The sequence below is a fragment of the Perognathus longimembris genome, chromosome 10 (genome assembly GCF_023159225.1).
Source record: "Perognathus longimembris pacificus isolate PPM17 chromosome 10, ASM2315922v1, whole genome shotgun sequence".
In the NCBI taxonomy this organism is placed as follows: domain Eukaryota; kingdom Metazoa; phylum Chordata; class Mammalia; order Rodentia; family Heteromyidae; genus Perognathus; species Perognathus longimembris.
Window position 1 is genome coordinate 8,013,735 of NC_063170.1, and position 17,353 is coordinate 8,031,087.

The 17,353-nt window shown below is 54.9% G+C and overlaps 1 protein-coding gene and 1 long non-coding RNA gene across 2 annotated transcripts; one reads left to right on the forward strand and one right to left on the reverse strand.

The window, feature by feature from the left end:
• Positions 1-201: 201 nt before the first annotated feature.
• Ldhd (lactate dehydrogenase D) lies at positions 202-3,670 on the forward strand. The gene is made up of 11 exons (XM_048355114.1): positions 202-313; positions 409-521; positions 639-780; positions 883-1,024; positions 1,143-1,302; positions 1,834-2,033; positions 2,129-2,257; positions 2,334-2,461; positions 2,951-3,041; positions 3,127-3,238; positions 3,318-3,670. The coding sequence occupies exons 1-11, from the start codon at positions 245-247 to the stop codon at positions 3,481-3,483; spliced, it is 1,452 nt and encodes a 483-aa protein (XP_048211071.1). The 5' UTR covers positions 202-244; the 3' UTR covers positions 3,484-3,670.
• Positions 3,671-7,384: 3,714 nt separating this feature from the next.
• LOC125358184 lies at positions 7,385-11,916 on the reverse strand. The gene is made up of 3 exons (XR_007212277.1): positions 10,838-11,916; positions 9,446-9,537; positions 7,385-8,770 (listed from the first exon to the last, which is right to left on the reverse strand). It is a non-coding gene; the product is annotated as an uncharacterized LOC125358184 (long non-coding RNA).
• Between the last annotated feature and the right edge of the window lie 5,437 nt (positions 11,917-17,353).

The window sequence follows — 17,353 nt, forward strand, 5'->3', positions numbered from 1 at the left end:
CCACTGACAGGGTCAGCCATTCTAAGGCTTCCATAGGAAGCAATGGCAGACTTCCAAGGCAGAGTGTGTGTCCTTCCCTTTCCCGAGCTATCTAGCAAGCCCGTCCCAGGCGTCCTGACCCAGCTCCATCTGCGAGGGGCCACCTTAAACTTGCACCACCTTAAGCGGGCCGGGCCGCGGGCCGGGGATTGGTCACTGGCCCCCTGGGCTGGGCTGCGGAGGAACGCGCTGCGCTCCGGTGGCCATGGCCTTGCTCCGGGCTGCGACCTGGGGGCTGTTTCCCCGGAAGGGCTACTGCTCCCGGGGGTCGCAGGTGGGGAGGGTCCCAAGTTTCCCAGGGTTCCGAGACGCCGCCCCTCAGCCTGACCAGCGCCCCCGTGTGACCGGGACCCTGTGTGTCCCCCGCAGGGCCAGCTGAGCCAGAGCTTCGTGGAGGCTCTGAAGGTGGTCGTGGGGGACCCCCACGTGTCCACTGCCGCCGCCGTCCGCGAGCACCACGGGCACGACGAGTCGGTACACAGGTACCGGAGTTCGGAGCCTGGGCGGCTGGGTGGTGGGGGGGGGGGGAGGGGGGGAACCACCCCCCCCCACGGCCCCCGGAAGGAGGCGGGGACCTGACCCGGCGACGCCGCTCCTAGGTGCCAGCCCCCCGACGCCGTGGTGTGGCCCCAGAGCGTGGAGCAGGTGCGCCGGCTGGCCGCCCTGTGCTACAGCCAGCGCGTGCCCGTCATCCCGTTCGGCACGGGCACCGGCTTGGAGGGCGGCGTCTGCGCCGTGCAGGTACGGCGGGGGGGGGGGGGGGGGACCCTCCCCTCTCCGCCCTCCCCGCCTGCTACTCCTCAGGGCCCGCTCAGCTCCTCCACGCCCCCCCTCCACCCCCAGGGCGGCGTGTGCGTCAACCTCACCCACATGGACCGCATCACCGAGCTGCACCCCGAGGACTTCTCGGTGGTGGTGGAGCCCGGGGTCACGCGAAAGGCGCTCAACGCTCACCTGCGCGACACCGGCCTCTGGTTTCCCGTGGGTAGGCCGGGCCCCTGCCCCCTGACCCCGGAGGAGGGCTCGCTGGGGGCTGGGCAGCGCCCCTGGGTCTCACTCCCGAGGCCTGCCCAGGCCGCCCTCCCCAGCACGCTGCCTTCCAGACCCAGGTGCAGATGCCTCTCTCTGCGGCATGGCGGCCACGGGAGCCTCGGGCACCAACGCCGTGCGCTACGGGACCATGCGGGACAACGTGCTCAACCTCGAGGTGGTGCTGCCGGACGGCCGGCTGCTCCACACGGCGGGCCCGGGGCGCCACTACCGGTGAGGGCCCTCTGCCTGCCTCCCGCCTCCCTCCTAGGATGTTGTTCCAGGGGCCTCCGCCGATCCTGGCGCTTGCTGGGCCCGGGGCTGGTGGCTCTGGCCTATAATCCTAGCTACTCAGGAGGCTGAGTCTAAGGATCCCAGTTCAAAGCCAGCCCAGTCAGGAAATCCATGGGTATCTTTATCTCCAGGTAGCCACCAAAAAGCTGGAAGTGGAGTTGTGGCGCAAGTGGTAGAGCCTTTGCCAGCCTTGAGCACAAAAAGCTCCAAGGGCAGCACCCAGGCCCTGAGTTCAAGGCCCTGAGTTCAAGCCCCAGGACGAGCGCACGCTCATGTGTGCACATGCACACACACACACACACAGATTTATGTGGGTTGGATGTGAGCTGGAAAGCAGCTCTATGATAGCAACGGGGGGCATGGAAGGCCAGCCCGGGGCCTGGGGCCTTGAAGGTCTGGCTCCGACGCCGGGCAGTCATTCCTCATGATTTGGGCCAGGGGTCTCAGCTACCTTGTGTCCCTGGTGTGCAGGAAGAGTGCAGCCGGCTACAACCTCACAGGGCTTTTCGTGGGCTCCGAGGGGACACTGGGCCTCATCACATCTGCCACCCTGCGCCTGCACCCCGCCCCCGAGGCCACGGTGGCTGCCACCTGTGCATTCCCCAGTGTCCAGGCCGCAGTGGACAGCACTGTGCAGATCCTCCAGGCTGCGGTGCCTGTGGCCCGCATTGGTGAGCCAGGGGCTGGACAGTTGGGGTGGGGTCCACAGAAGAAGCCCCCCTCTCCCTGCCTGGCGTTATCCAGCCATCCCCATTCCTGGTCCCAGAGTTCCTGGATGACGTCTCCATGGATGCCTGCAACAGATACAGCAAACTGAACTGTCCTGTGGCTCCCACACTCTTCCTGGAGTTCCATGGCTCCCAGCAGGCGCTGGAAGAGCAGCTGCAGCGGGCAGGTGTGCTGCAGGGGGTAGGGTTGTGCGGCTGACCTTGAGGTCAGGCCCAAGGTCAACTTGCCTCCTCCCACTGCAGAGGCAATCACTCAATACAATGGAGGCTCCCAGTTCTCCTGGGCCCATGAAGCTGAGGCGCGCAAACAGCTTTGGGCAGCACGCCATAATATTTGGTATGCATTCCTGGCAGGGTCTCCTGGCTGCAAGGTAAGTCTGGGGCTAGGATGAAGTGGGGGTCTGCACTTGGGCCATAAACCCTTCCCTCAACCTTCCGCCCTCCTGTATATATAGAGCAGTGTGCTGAGGCCTACTAGGGGCCTGGTCCTGGCTGACTGGACACCAGAACACAGGCTATAGAGGGTCCTACCCAGCTGCTTCTCAAATGCTGCCTAGAGGGAGAACTGAACTGCCTGCCTAATGCTTGGGAGTCCCTACAGAAAGCCTTGCTCTGGGCTCTCTGTGCAACTGTAAACACAGAGGGAAGGCATCTTGGAGGGAGAGAAGTGATTAGCCCAACCTGGAAGGGAAGGCTGGACTCCAGGCAGGGCATGCCCGTTCAGTAGTGTGGGGTGCAGGGGATTTGTACATCGTTGAGGCTGGGGATCTAGGGCAGAGATGAAGGGCTTGCTTGACCCCTTAAGTTCAGGCAGGCAAGAAGTGAAGGGAAGCAGCTCACTGGCCTGTCCTGTGACTCAGGGCTATTCCACGGACGTGTGTGTGCCCCTTTCCCGGCTGCCCGAGATCCTGGTGCAGGCCAAGGAGGAGCTGAAGGCCTCAGGACTCACAGGTTCTGCCCACTGACATTGCGCTGAGGGAGGCACGAGGGCTGACGAGTGCGGGGCCAATGGCAGCTCTGTACTCTGGGCCCCCAGGAACCATTCTTGGGCATGTGGGTGACGGCAACTTCCACTGCATCCTGGCCATCAACCCAGATGACGCCGAGGAGCTCCAGCGAGTGAAGGCCTTTACAGAAGAGCTGGGCAGGTAGGAGCTGAGCTGGGGAACGAGGAAGGCAAAGGAAGTCAGGGCCAAGGTCACTGAGAACCCCCTCGTGGCATCCTAGGCGGGCGCTGACACTCCACGGGACGTGCACCGGGGAGCATGGCATCGGGCTGGGCAAGCGGCAGCTGCTTCAGGAAGAGGTCGGTGCTGTGGCGCTGGAGACCATGCGGCAGCTCAAGGTCACCCTCGACCCCCGCGGCCTCATGAACCCAGGCAAGGTGCTGTGAGAAGCTTCAAGTGCTACAAGCCTCCAGACCACAGAGCCTTTGTTCTGGAAGCTTCCTTTAAACCACCAACTCGGCAAAGAATAGACAGTGGCTATGCCGTCAGTGAATCTTGTATAGCAGGGGCTGAAAGTCAGAGGGTGAGAAATTGGCTCCTCTTGCTGTCCCCAGAAACCTTTGGTTCAGTGGATGGCAGGTGTCTAACTGTGCTTCCTTTGTTTTTTCCCCCCAGTACTAGGGCTTGAACTCAGGGCCTGGGCCCTGTCCCTGAGCTCTTCAGCTCAAGGCTAGCACTCTACCACCTGAGCCACAGTGCCACTTCCAGTTTTCTGGTGGTTAATTGGAGATAAGAATCTTAGGGACTTTTTTGCCCAGGCATGAGCCACTGGGCTCCCAGCTCCCTGAGCTTTTTTACTCGAGGCTAGCACTTTACCCCTTGAGCCACAGCTTCACTTCTGGCTTTCTGGTGGTTAATTGACGTCTCACACACTTTACTGTTAGGACAGGTTTCAAACCACGATCCTCAGATCTCAGCCTCCTGAGTGCCATGATTACAGGTGTGAGCCACTGACACGCAGCTCCTCTCTGCTCTTACACATCCTGTCTTGGCTGGGAGAGGTGTCGTGGACTCACCTGAAGATCATGTCCCTCTACAGAGGCCTCCCTACCACGAGGCAAGGAACCCTTCATCTTCCATTGACAGGAACACTCCTGTCCTGGAATGGGGAGCTCTTCCTTTCCAGTTAGTCTTCTCCTTGTCCCCCTGAAATGAATCTGTACTCCACTTGCCATATCTGGGGAGCAGACATTCTGACCTTGGCCACTGTTTGTTTTGAGCCTTGTCCTCTGGCTTACAGAAGCCTGGGGAAGAGGGTGGTGCTCAGGCTTTGGAAGCAAGCCAGGTCCCTGTCCCAATTTCTCTGCTTCCGGGAGCCTCAGGCTGAACCCCTGCCCAGGATGGACGTTAATTTTGGTAGCTTCCCCACCAGGCCTGGACTGAGCCTTGGAATACCAAACTCATTCCGGAAGCTGCTGCGTCATTAGAAATGGAAGTGAGATCTTCCTCCTCTTACCACACCTCGCCATGCTGCGATGTATGGGAATTAACAGTGTTCGCCCTCAGAATTAAGCTCTGCCCACCCTGGGGCCTGCCTGCCTGTTTTGGGATTCCCCCAGGTCAGAGCCCATCTGCAGTACTTGGAAGTTGTTTCTATTATGCCCACAAGAGGGCGCCCGACACCATCTGCTCTGGGCCCCAGCTGCCCAGAGCTCTTCTGTCTATTCACTTCCCAGGATGCGAGTGCATGGCCAGCTTCTAAATCCCCCACCACTTGCAGGTCCCAGGAGCTCACAGTTCTCTCCAACTCTCGGCCTCTGGCCCCCTTAGGAAAGGGGCTAGGCGAGGGCTGTGGGAGCCAGAGCATGTGGGCAGCAGCAGCCTCCAGAATCTAGAGAGCCCGGGCTCTCTGGAATCCCCTCAGCCCCTCACCAGTCTTCCCATTGAGCTCTGGGGAGAGGCATCCTCCTGTGGCTTTCTCAATCCAACCCCAGTTCTTGGGATCCCCGCTCTGGGTTCTTGCACACAACAGTGACAGTGGCCTGTGCTTCAGGCTGGGAGCAGAGGCTCCGCCAAGGATTGTGGTGGCAATTCTCATCAGCCTTCTCCCAAACCACTGTAGGGAGTGAACCATCCGACTATGGGTCCAGACTCGTCCTGTAAACACCACTGTTCCAGGCAGATTGCAGCCCCTTCCCCCGGCCCACCATAACTGAGCAGAGGCTGTCCCGATCCGACGTGCCTTTCAGTACCTGGCAGCGAGTACTCGCTCAGCAAATGCCATTTCCCAAGTTTTTTTTATTAAGAAAAATTCTGAACATACAGAAAATTTGAAATAACCAGCACATTGTTCTGTGAAGATTCAACAATAGATACTTTTTGCCTTGTGTTGTTGTGTTTTGGGGGGGACACAATCTGAAGATTATACATGCCTCAAAATCATTCGCCTACATAATTCTATCTCCTTAGAATAAGAACATTCTTCCTTGACTTTCCACACTATTAAATGGCTGTTACATGAGTGGTTTCCAGGAGGGCTTGTATCCAGGAAAGCATGCTGGGCCCCGCAGCAGAGGAGGAACAGAGCCCAGCTTCCTCTCTCCGTGTTCTCTCACGAAGGTGGAGAGGAGGGGACACAATCTGGAGAGATGCTTTCTGGATGGAAAGTGTCAAACAGCAGCTGCACTTGGGAAGCCCAGACAAGCCCCGCCCCACCCCCACACCAGGGCCTGGCAACCTGGATGGGAACTCAGAGGACACAGCAGCTAGCGGAGGGCTGTGGTGTGCCAGGTGGGAGCTGAAGTCACAGGGGTGGAGATGCACATGCTCCTTGAGAGCCTGGAATAGCACCCAGTGTGGGCCCCAGCTCTGTCCCACCCAGCTCCCAAACGCTGGGCTCAACCATGGCACTGCCAAAGCAGCCAGGTTCTTGCTACCAAGGTGGGCACACACAGACTATATTTCCAGGCTCAGGGTCAGACAAGGAGATTTCCTTCCAAGCTGGGCCCTGCCCCGCCAGTCTTGCTGGTGGAATTAAATATAGAACAGGGAGACACAGTTGCTAGGCAGAAGCAGGAATTGCTGTGAATAGAACAGTGCCCTTTGCAGTGACAAAGCTCCAAGGAAGCCTGCTGCACATGTGCCAGGCCTCCAGGGCCAATCCTGACCTTCATGATGGCCTCTGAGTTGTGTGATTTTGTCCCCATGCCACACACATGGAATCTGAAAGTCAGATGAATAAAGCTGTGCCCCCAGGATCATTCATTCTTCCAAGTAGGGAGTCCAAATGCAGAGAAGGGCCCATTTTCTGATTGCTAACTCTTTCAGCAGTGCTCCTGGGTTTCTACTCCAAGGCAGGTCCAACTCTTGACGCCCAGGCATCAAAACCTAAATTTCTTCAGTTCTTTAAAACGTGTCTCCAGCTTTGCCCACTGGCTTGCAATGCCTGCCCTCGTATAGAGTGAGACTAAAGAGCCAGAGGCCTGGCGGCAGCGCAGTCTGGACTTGTGAGCCTGGTGGGATTGGGCCGAGGCCACAGCGGAAGCAGACTCGGAAGGGTCAGGCCCAAGGTGTGGAGTCTTCCCCCTTCCGCTTTCCTTGGCTGGCTCTGCAGGCGGCCCTGGAATGCAGCTTCTGGAGCCTGGCTCAGAGACAGGCCAGGCATGTACTACTACCCCCCCTGCCCCGAGCTTCCGGCCCAGTCTGCTGTTTGCCAACTCTTGAGAGCTTGAGTAGCTGGTTCGAGTTCAAGGGCTCTGGGCTGGCTCAGCTCCAAACCAAGGCCTCTTCCTGGGCCTCAGAGAAGCATGCCCATGAGTCAGCACTTAGAGGAGGACCTGACAGCAACAGGCAGGCAGGGCAGGACATGGCACAGAAGCAGAGGCTGCTAGCGAAGGGCTGTGCTGGCACCAGGTGTGTGTGTGTGTGTGTGTGTGTGTGTGTGTGTGTGTGTGTGAACCCACATTCTTGCATCCTCCAGTGGGGACAAGCTCTGATCTCTCCAGCAAAGTTCCATCATGACCGCTCTGCAGATGTCGGCAGATGGGTTCCACAATGCTCAAGTTAGCATGTAGGACGCACACCTGAACCACCGCTTCCTTCAGGCATGCTGCATGAGCGAGCTGGCACCCGCAGTGAGCTGAGGAATGCTAAGGAGGTAGGTGTGGGGGAGGGCGCGGGCCCCGCCCCCAGGGCCTGAGCACTGTCGCTGGCTTCTTTCTGCTCAAGGCTAGCACTCTACCAACTTGAGTCACTTCTGCCGTTTTCTGTATGTGTGGTGCTGGGGAATCGAACCTAGGGCTTCATGTATATGAGGCGAGCACTCTTGCCATATTCCCAGCCCCTGGCCCCCATTTCTTACTTGAATAGCAGTACTTGATTAAAATTAAATCACACAGTGCATCTTTTGTTAGACATTATTTTAATACCATATCAAAACACCTTGACTAATGAAGAAAGGTTTTTCTCCCAAGCTTTGAACAGTTTTTTTTAAACATTTTAAAGGTTTTTTTTTTGTATTTTAATATATAAATACAGAAACCTATCTTGCATGGGCTGATGCCACATATGAACATCAATGGCTAGAATGTTCTCAGAGAGTCTGAAAACAAGGGTAGTGGTACATGTTTCTTTAGTAAAGTCTTTTGCTCATCTGTTTTAAGTTTTCTGGGGGGAAAAATCCATAAGGACCTAAGAAATGTTCCGGTATTTATGCAGTATACTTGTGATTGTTAAATCCTCGGAACTGACCAGAACCACAAGGAAAGAAAGGGGAAGTTATGGAAACGGGGTAGGAGAAAATCCTTGATGGGCATTTATTTTGTTTTTGGCAATGAAATCAAGTGGCTATCAGGATTCTTAGGGGAGAAAAGTGCAAAACGAAGCCAGAAAAAAATATGGAAAAACAAAACCAAATAAGCCCCAGGCAGAGAGGTTGGTGATGCAGAGAGTGAACTGGGCCACCGGGCAAAGGGACCGTGTGCCACCGGCCGCCAGGGCGCTGGCAGCGAGGACATGGCTAGGTGTGGCTCTGTCACTGAGTGAGTTACAGCGGGGCAGCAAACAGCAATCTGTAAACATCACGAGGGAAAACACCAGTCGACACTAGACTTTTTTTATATAATTTTTTTTTGTAAACACTTTAAAGACAGACCCACACACTTTTCAAAGGTGAAAAAGAAAATGCCCTTTCCCTCCGGGGCGGAGGGCGACAGCAGTAGATTCACTCTTCTCTCAAACTCGCTCTCATCTGACTGGCTGTCCTCGAGGAGGAGGGAGGACCGATTTCTGGAAGTCAATGCAGAAGGGGTGCCCTGTTCCTTCTGGGGGTCCCAAGCTCAGCTCTGTCCAGTGTCCAAGGAGCCTCCTCCCAGGAACAGGGGCTGTCTGTCCCTGTGTGAGTCAGAAGAAGTCAGTTGTGCTCCCTCTGGCCGAGGGCCAGACTGCATCCTGTGGCGGCGGCGGCGGAGGCACGTCCCCCCGAGGGCAGGAGGGCGGGCTGGCGGGGCGTCTGTGGTCCAGTCCAGGCAGGGCCCCCGGAAGCCAAGCATCATGCTGGGGATTTGGCCCGCACTAGGTGGCCAGGCTCCACTCCCTCTGCCTCACTCTCGCCCTGGCTTTTTCTTCTCCCCTTGCCATCAGATTTTTGAGGTGAAGGTAAAAAGAGCAAATGTCCCCGATTTGTCTGACATCATCAGCTGTTCTGGGCATTTACTTGGAATAAATAAAATAAACCTAACAAAAGAAAACAAAATAGAGCAGAAAGAAAATAGGCCCCCAAACCCTTTGGATCTGAGATAAGGTAGAAATAAACTTTTTTTTCCCCCTGGAGTTTGTGTTTATTTGTTTACCAGAAAAAGAAAATGTCAGCCCAGAACTTAGAAGAAACAGGTCAGGTGGAGGGCAAGAGAGGGTAGCCAGCAGCCAAGGTGCCCTGGGAGGAAAGGGCAGAGGCAGGGGGAGGGCACGGCAGGGTCCTAGGGGACAGAGGGGCCCCCGTATGGCTTGCAGGCCTGAGAGTCCCCTGCGATCGAGGGAGGGAGGGAGAGAGAGACGGCCTGCAGGCGAGAAGGCAGTGCTTCTGTGGTGGACAATGCACAGAGCCCACAGGCGAGTCACCGCGTACATGTCCCTAAGGTCACAGGAAATGACTCCATGTCTAGAGAAGTGGGAGAATGAAGCGTATCTGGCTGTAAACCCGGCGCCCGGCTAGGGGCTCACCGGCTTCTTTTCCCAATTCCCCCTCTGCTGCGGGCACGTTTATCCTATCACAGAGCATCCTTCCGCTTCCAGATGTAAGTCCCTGTCTTTCCCTGTGCACCTCTGGCTTTCCCCTCCGAGAGGCGTGTCAGGGCAGCCCTGCTCCCCCACCAGGCCCTGAGCCTGGAGTCCCCTCAAGCACGAGCTCACCTTTGAGAGGAGTCGGCAAGCAAGCCTGGCAGGGTCAGTCCGCAGGGTGTTCCGGACAAGATCTGTTCACTTCAAACCATGAGTCTATGCAACTGTGGGGCAGGCAGAAGGGGCACAAGAGGAACCATTTTAGCTCCTGCCAATGGGGCTCTCTAGTGTCAGACTCCTGAGAGGGTTTTCTAAGTCTCTCCTGAAAGGGGCCCCAGGGCAAAACTACCTGCCCTCTTCCTGAAGCAGGGAGAAGGGACTTGGTGGGGGGGGAGGGTGGCTGGTACAGGCTGTGCGTGATCTGGTGTAGGAAGGATGAGCGAGCGCCTTGAGACCCACGTACAGGATAACCCAGCAACGGCTACCAGGGTGAATGGATGGAAGGGTGGCTGGCCCGTGACCAAGGCCTGAAGGGCAGGGAGTGGTGAGCAGACATGGGCAGCTGCGGTGACTCCCGGCTGTCAGGTCCTAAGAGAGCAGCCGGATAGCTCTCTTCCCAGGGCGGGCCCTCCAAGTCTACTGTGCTGGGCTACCAAGGTGAAAGGTGGCCAGACCCTGGAGCTCTGACACTGCTGAGTAAGTGAGCCCAGGAGGCGCTGGCAGTAAAGTCTGGCTCGCCAATGTTTGAAGAGGACTGCCTGCCCCAAGACAGAGCCCAGCATTCCTAAACTAACATGTGGGCCCCTTCAACTCAGATACATAACCTGCGTGTTTCCCTTGGGGCCAAGGAATTTTTCCTTCCCCTTCTGGGTCTGGCTAGTGCCCCATTAGGACATTTGTGGACTAAGAATCCGTTCTCCGGAACAATCTCGGCCAGGCACAGCCATCATTCTGTAGAGCAGTGGCCCCAGGTTGGGCTTGGAAAAGCCTGTGTGCCAGACAGCAGCACTGAGCTGGGGGAGGAGGGAGCAGGTGGCGGCCGCGGGAGCACAGAGCGTCCTCCTGTCCTGGGCAAGGAGGTGTCTTCTTTCCAGTTGGGAACAAGAACAAGGTTCCTCCTGGAGGCCGAGGACAAATCTTGGCCCTGCTAATTATAGCAGTGTGTGCCCACAGGTAGTGGCTCTTGCTGCCTCCTGCTCCTCAGGGGAGAAGGGCAAACACAAGGCAGCAAGGACATCCTCCACACTGCCTCTCTTACCCTTTGGAGCAAGGGGCTCGTGGAGGAAGAAGAGCCAAGCCCCAGGTGGATCCTGAGTACCTAGGACCTGTGGGCCCCAGGAAGCAGAGCTAGACCTCTGGCTTCACCTATGCCTAGCCCTTGGCATGCTTAAATGCTCTGTCAGCACAGCTGGACACTGGGCCCCTAAGAGGTCATCCTATGGCCAGAGGAGACCGGATGGCTGGTGCGGGGGTCTATCCTCAGGATGCGGGATGTGACGGAGCCACCCCGCCAGGCCCTCGTACCTTTTGTGATAGATGCACAGGCAGGGCAGCCTGGCTATCGTGTCCCCCTGAAGCAGCTCCTCCAGGCAGATCACGCACTCACCCGCATCTTTAGTCAGCACATCATCTGCGAGGGAGACAGGGAGAGAGGGCTAGGCAGGAGGGAGACGCAGAGCAGGCACAGGTCAGGGAACTAGGTGGAAGACACAGAAGCCTGGAAAAGACCGTGACCTTAAGGTCCTCCACCCCTGCCCCATGAGACAAGATACATGCATCCCATGTGGGACCTCAAAAGGCAGCTCGACGCAAGCAGTTTCCTTCATGTAGGCTTTCCCCTAAACACACACATATGCCAGGTACACTGCTCGGGGCAGGAGCAGATGGGAACTTTGGTTTTACTCCCAAATGCACTGAAGGGGAAGAGGGGTCGCTTGGTTGATGGCATGATGCAGGTCCTAGGTGGTGGATGTATGGATGTTTGCCGTAGGTTGCCTTCAGTATTGCTTTCTGTTTGCTACTTTTCATGATCAAATATAGAAGCGGAAGGAAAGCTGACCTAGTTTTGAGAGCGTAGTCATCCTACAGACACTCGTAGCCATTTCTTCCTTGTTCCCAGTCTCGGGAGTCTTCCCCTGACATGGACATTCAGGCTGTAGTCCTTGTCATCTTTCCTGCATCCCTCGGGACTCAGAGTATGGGGGCATCATGGACAGAGCAGCGCTTCCCTTTGCAACAGGGGAGCTGAGTTTCCCTTCTACCCATGGGTAAGACAGCTGTGAGCCTCTGGAGCAAGTTAGACTCCTCTAGATCCCAAACAGCACAGCCACCCTTACCGGCTGTGTTCATTCCCCATCGGTTATGTGCCCGGCAACAGCCCCCAAGGCCTCCAGAGGCGACAGATTTGGAGACAGGGGAGGCCGAGATGGAGACTCAGCGTAGGGGTTTTCTTCCTCAGCAAGGACTGGACTTATGTCTCCTCTCTCTTCATAATGCCAGGAAAGGCAGGGGACAAAAGGGTGAGTCATTTTCCTAGAAGATCCAGGCCTTCAAGGACTGAGACTTGCACACCTGTCAGTTATACAACCTTTCCTGGTCATTTCACAAGTGATTTTCTGCACTTTCCCAAGCAGCAGCCTGGGTCAGAACACTGATGGGAGGATGTGTGCAGTGGCCCTGCCATGAGGGGAAGCACAATCCACTGGGAATGAGGCTGCAAAAGGCCACATGGAGGTTCCCAGGAGTAGTGGCAGAGACTCGGCAGTGGACCATGTGGCCCCACACCTAGGGAGCAGCATTCTTCCACCACAAAAGGCTGTGTATGAGCTGAGTGCAACTTCCTGTCTTGGGGCTCTGGGAACCAATAGTTTCCAGATATCTGGGGGCTAGGTATGGCTGAAGTCTCACTATCCATCAGACTTCCACCCTCATCTGACACGAGCGCGTAGCCTGCTGCTAGAGGGAAGCTCTGGATGGGGGAAGGAAGTAACACAAAGTCAAGGACTCTGAGCCAGCACATGTTGAGGCCACACTGCTGATGGAGTCAAGCACCTCTCGGCAAGCTCAGAGCCCAGGACAGGAGTGGGGGTGGAGGGGTGCAAAAAAATCCTAGACAAAGAGAAGTGCAGGAATTATTTTCTTGCTGCTTCCAGTCTTCTTGATTCTATGTGCAAAGACAAGCAATGTCTGCTTAAAGGAGGGGTGGGCCCCTCCATATTAGATGGTGTCACATTGTCTGTCCCTCCAGCAAGACCACGGACCAACCAGACAGCAGGCGAAGCCCTCTGGACCCACGCAGGTGTGGTGCTGGGATGAACTGAGGTGGAGGCGAGGGCATACTTCTGCTCCCCAGAAGATCAAGGGTGGTGCTTCTGACAGCTGCTATTGTCAGAAGAGGTACAGCACCCCCATTTCTCCGGGACAGCCAAGAACCTCACATGTTGCAGGAAATCCTAAAAATCTAGAGTGGGGCCTTTGGATCAACTCATGGAGCTGCTAAGTGGCCACGACTCCTTCCAGCAGACTCCTTGCCTACTTCTCTTCTTCCTTGGGGGTTGAAAGCCACTACCCATCTCATAGTCTGCTCTAAATGTTCCCTTTCTGTGAAGTGTGCAGGGCTGGGGATGTGGAGGTGGAGCACCCAGATGCTGAGTGGACAGGGCGGACTGAGAAGCAGTTGGGCATGCCAGGGCATGGCTGCCCTGGGAGAGCTCTGGTAATGATTTCCCAAGGGCCTCGAAGGGCTGCTGGTAGCCCAGGACTTGAGGGAGGCACCCAAAGACACCTCCCTACCAGCTGGCTGCGAGGGAAGGCTGACAGGCAGCTCTGAGTCGGCAGAGAGGAGCGGGAACATACATGAACATTCTCCTCATGCCCCATGGCAGTAAGGAGAAGCTGGGAGCCAGAGGAAGAGAGAACCCCTAGCACACGATGGAGGACCTGGCCTCATTGCCAACTTAGGTGCAAGAGAGGAGTGCTTCCTCAGCAAGTGCAAAGTCGCTGGCATACGCTAGGGGACAGGACAAGCCAGCATCACTAATGCCAGACTTTGTGGCTCCCTCCTTAGGAAGTTTGGGGAGCTCCACTCTCCAGACAAAGGGGAGATGCTAAGCAGAGGGTATCCCCTGCCAGCTGTAACCCATCCCAACATCCTAAGACTGTGACGGGAAGTCTAATTGTTTTGTTGAGCTGGGTTGCCCAGGGAGGCAGGGTCTGCTAACTGAAAAAATCACAGGCTTGGGGTGCCCAACTCCCCACAGCTCCCTTAAGCAGTGCTCTCTCCTCAGGCCACAGTTTCTGGTCTTACCACTAGCACTGAGTCCCTGTAGGCCCCCTCACCCCCCTTCACACCCAGTGGTAGCTAAGCTGGCAATAAGTGCAGTTGGTCAGCAGTGGCTAGGAACCCTGGGCAGGCACCCCCTCCCTGTTGCTCCCCTCACCCCTAGTAGAGGGAGCCTTAGGACAGACACCTCCACAGCTGCCAGACTTCAGCCACTGCTCCAGCATCTAACAATAGCTCTGGGCAAAGCCCCACTTGGGGCTGGGCCAATTCTCCAGCCAAGATTCAACTACCCAGGCCTGAGAAAGGGAGGGCACCTCCACCCCAACCATGAAAATTCTAAGAGCAAACGTCACAGGACTTCTACAGGGGAACCTGTTGGTTTCCCCAGTGCCTGGCTCAGGGTGGACTGGCTATAGCAGGAGGCTTTTTGTTATTAAGGAAGCCCAGTTCCCTTTCTTTAAAGCTTATACAACATTTTAGTACTTCCAGAACTCTGAAGATGAGGCAGTTACCTTCGGCACACAGGAGAGGGAAGGCAACTGGAGCGAAGAAGCTAGACAGGAGCCTGTACTTACAACAGAGATAAGGAGGTGGGAGTTTCCTGAAGCAGCAAATCACATGACCCATCAGACTCGCCCAGTGCAGAGGAGTCTTGAAATAGCACCCCTAAACTTTCTGACAACCCTACAGTGTCAGGAGTCTCTTCTGTCAGAACAAAGATCCCATCTCTATCCCAGGACTCATTCTGCTAAGTCAGGAAATTTGGTGGTCACAACTTATGTGTGTATTTGTCAAGGCCCAGTTCCAGGAATCTCAGAGCCACAGCGATGCTGGAGGATGAGTTAGTAAGAGGTCCGTGGAAGCTATCCACACATTTACCCAGAGGGCTCCCTCATCCGTCCTCCCTCTCTCCTGCACAAGCACAGCACTCTCACGTTCAGAAGTGCTAGGTTCAGGGCTGCGAGGCAGGTCAGGAGGATAAAGTGTCTAAAAGTTAACCCCCCACCCCCAAACTCCAGGAGCAATCTGTCCACAAGCCTCAGCCAGGCATGTGCCCGGGAGCACCAGGTGCCGATCCTCACTTTCCTCGGGTTGCATTGTTGAGCCAGTTAAACTGGTCTTGCTTTTCCTAAGTTTAAAAAAAAAAAATGTCTGGCAGGCAGCTAGCTACTGGAGGCCTTCCAACCTTCTGCTCAGGCCAGCCCTTCTAATAAGAAAAATACTACTTTCTATCTGCCTCATTTAGGAGTTTCTACTTTTTGTCTTTGATGGTTAACTAAATTTCAACGTATTCCAGCCACTATACATTTTCTCCAATTGGTGCCAGTAATTGTGAAAGGTGAAGATGTCATTTCTCCAGGGACCAGAAGTTAGTGACTTTTTTTCCCCCTGTGGTGGAATTGAGCCCCCTTGGGCTTTCCAGGCAAGTTCTCTACTGTAGATGAGCTACATCCTCAGCCTTCAAGTGACTGACTTCATAAGAAATAGATCCTCGCCACCATCTGAGTAAGCCTCACTTGGTCCTCTTTCCGGAAAGACTCTGAAAGCTCACACATCAGAGACCTAAGTTTCCTTACCTCCCCCCCCCCCCCCCCCCCCCCACTTTAAGTAGAACAGTAATGTGAAGCTGGTAATGTTGGGATCCTTGAGAAACTATGGGTAGAACATGTTACTAGCAAAATCAAAATAAATACTGATCACCTTTATAATAACAATAAAAAAGAAACCCAACAACAAAAAACAAGATAAACCTGGAGCTCCTGCCTTGGAAGCTTTGGCCTGCGACCTGAAGGGTTGTGTACTCTATCTGATCTAGAATACACCCTGACCATGCCTAGAACAGGACCTAGAACTGACCCTGGACTCCATGAGACTCTTATCTCCAATAAACTACTCAAAAAAGCCAGAAGCAGCTCTGTGGCTCAAGTGGTAGAGTGCTGTGGCTTGAGTGGTAGAGCACTTGCTTTGAGCAAAAGAAACTCAGAGACAGCCCAGGCCCCGAGTTCAAACCCCAGGATGGGTTAAAAGACTCCACTCTACATGATGTCCTCCTATTAGCTGGCAAATGTTGCCCTGGTACCAGGAAGGTTGAGGTGTCTTTAGACAAAAACAAAGACTGGATATGAGGAGTTCATGCCACCCAAACCTCCTTTCCACATTAATTATGTGGATAGAGGAGCCAGACATTGATGCTAAAGGCACCTTAAGACAAACACTACCCACAACAAAACTGGAGATGACTAGCCTCTCTGCCTCTGGTGGTAAAGACTGGCTTTGGACCAGTGGCTCATGCCTATAATCCTAGCTACTCAGGAGGCTAAGATCTGAGGATTGAGGTTAGAAGCCAGCTCAAGCAGGAAACTCCCAGAGACTCTTTATCTCCAATAAACTACTCAAAAAAAAAAAAAAAAAAAAAAGAAGCAGCGTGGCTCAAGTGGTGGAGAGATTGCTTTGAGCAGAAGAAGCTCAGAGATAATACTTTAGGCCCAGAGTTCAAGCCCCAGGGCAGGTTAAAGAAAAAAGCACAATAATAACAAAAAACACCTAAGACTGGCCTTTGCTAGAACCTCCCCATCCCTTCAAGCAGAGGTTGAGGGGAAAATGAAGAACCCTAATGGCTGTGTCTCAGCTGGCCATCCTGCCTTCTACTCTAAGGGATCCTTGCCCAGCCTGCTAGTGGGGAGGTCAGCAGCTTCAGACACACAAGTGTTGATATGGAAGAGGACCTGGGGACACTTTGGGGTGCCACTGGAAGTTCTCTGGAAGAGAGCTGGGGACCTTCACCTTTCCCATTCTGCATGTTGGTGGGGAGATGACTCCTGACCCAGGGTGGCCCTGAGGTCACTTTGTCCTCCACAGCTGCTCCTGTAAAGTTCTCTCTGAAAACTCCAAGACCTAAGTTAGCTCAGCCAAGTCCCTTGTGAAGCTCCTTTGTGTTCTTATTTTGCACAGCAAAAGCAGTGTCTACAGAGAGCTTTCCCCAGAAACCCACAGGACAAAAAGGTTTTCATAAGGTCGCAACACATGGACGGCTGAAGTGAATACAGCATTTGAGGCTATAGTTGGGAGGGCTGAGACAGCAGGGAGACTCTTCTCCCTCCATGACTATCTCCCAGGAAGAGATAGTCAACAGGGACAAAGACCATGTGAACCCTAAGATCATATGACAGCAAATCCAGAGGCAGGGTGGCCATCAGTCCCCCAAGGGAAAAAGAAAAGGCTGCCTTGCGGGGAGGAAAGGAGATTCTGGACACTAGGTAGGATGTAACAGAAAAGGCATCACTGGGATACAGACAGGGCCATGCGTGCCCTATAGCTGCCCAGCCTGAGCAAAGGTTATTAGATGCATGCACCAAGACAAGTAGGCAATTTGACTTCCAGCAACTAGAATCTTTTAGCCAAGAAAGATACAGGAGTATGAAAGGAGCATCTCTAAACTCTTCACTAGTCTGTGTGGAAAGGACACATATGATATCATGAGGGTGTCCCCAGGAAAAGTCTACGGTAAGGATGGGGGCAGGAAATAAGTCCGCAGACTCTTAGGAGTCTTTTCCTAGGTCCCGCTGATTTTAATTCCAGAAGCTGGGCCTGCACTGGGTGTAGGAGAGCAGCCACTCAGCTCCACAGCCTGTTCTTTTAGAGAATGCAGTTCTCGACAAATGTAGTTCGAAGGTAAACATATACGAACCTAAGAACAGGAAACCAGTGACCCCAGCAGCCTACTGATGGCTTTGCCTGTTCTAGGACAGCTGTGCCTT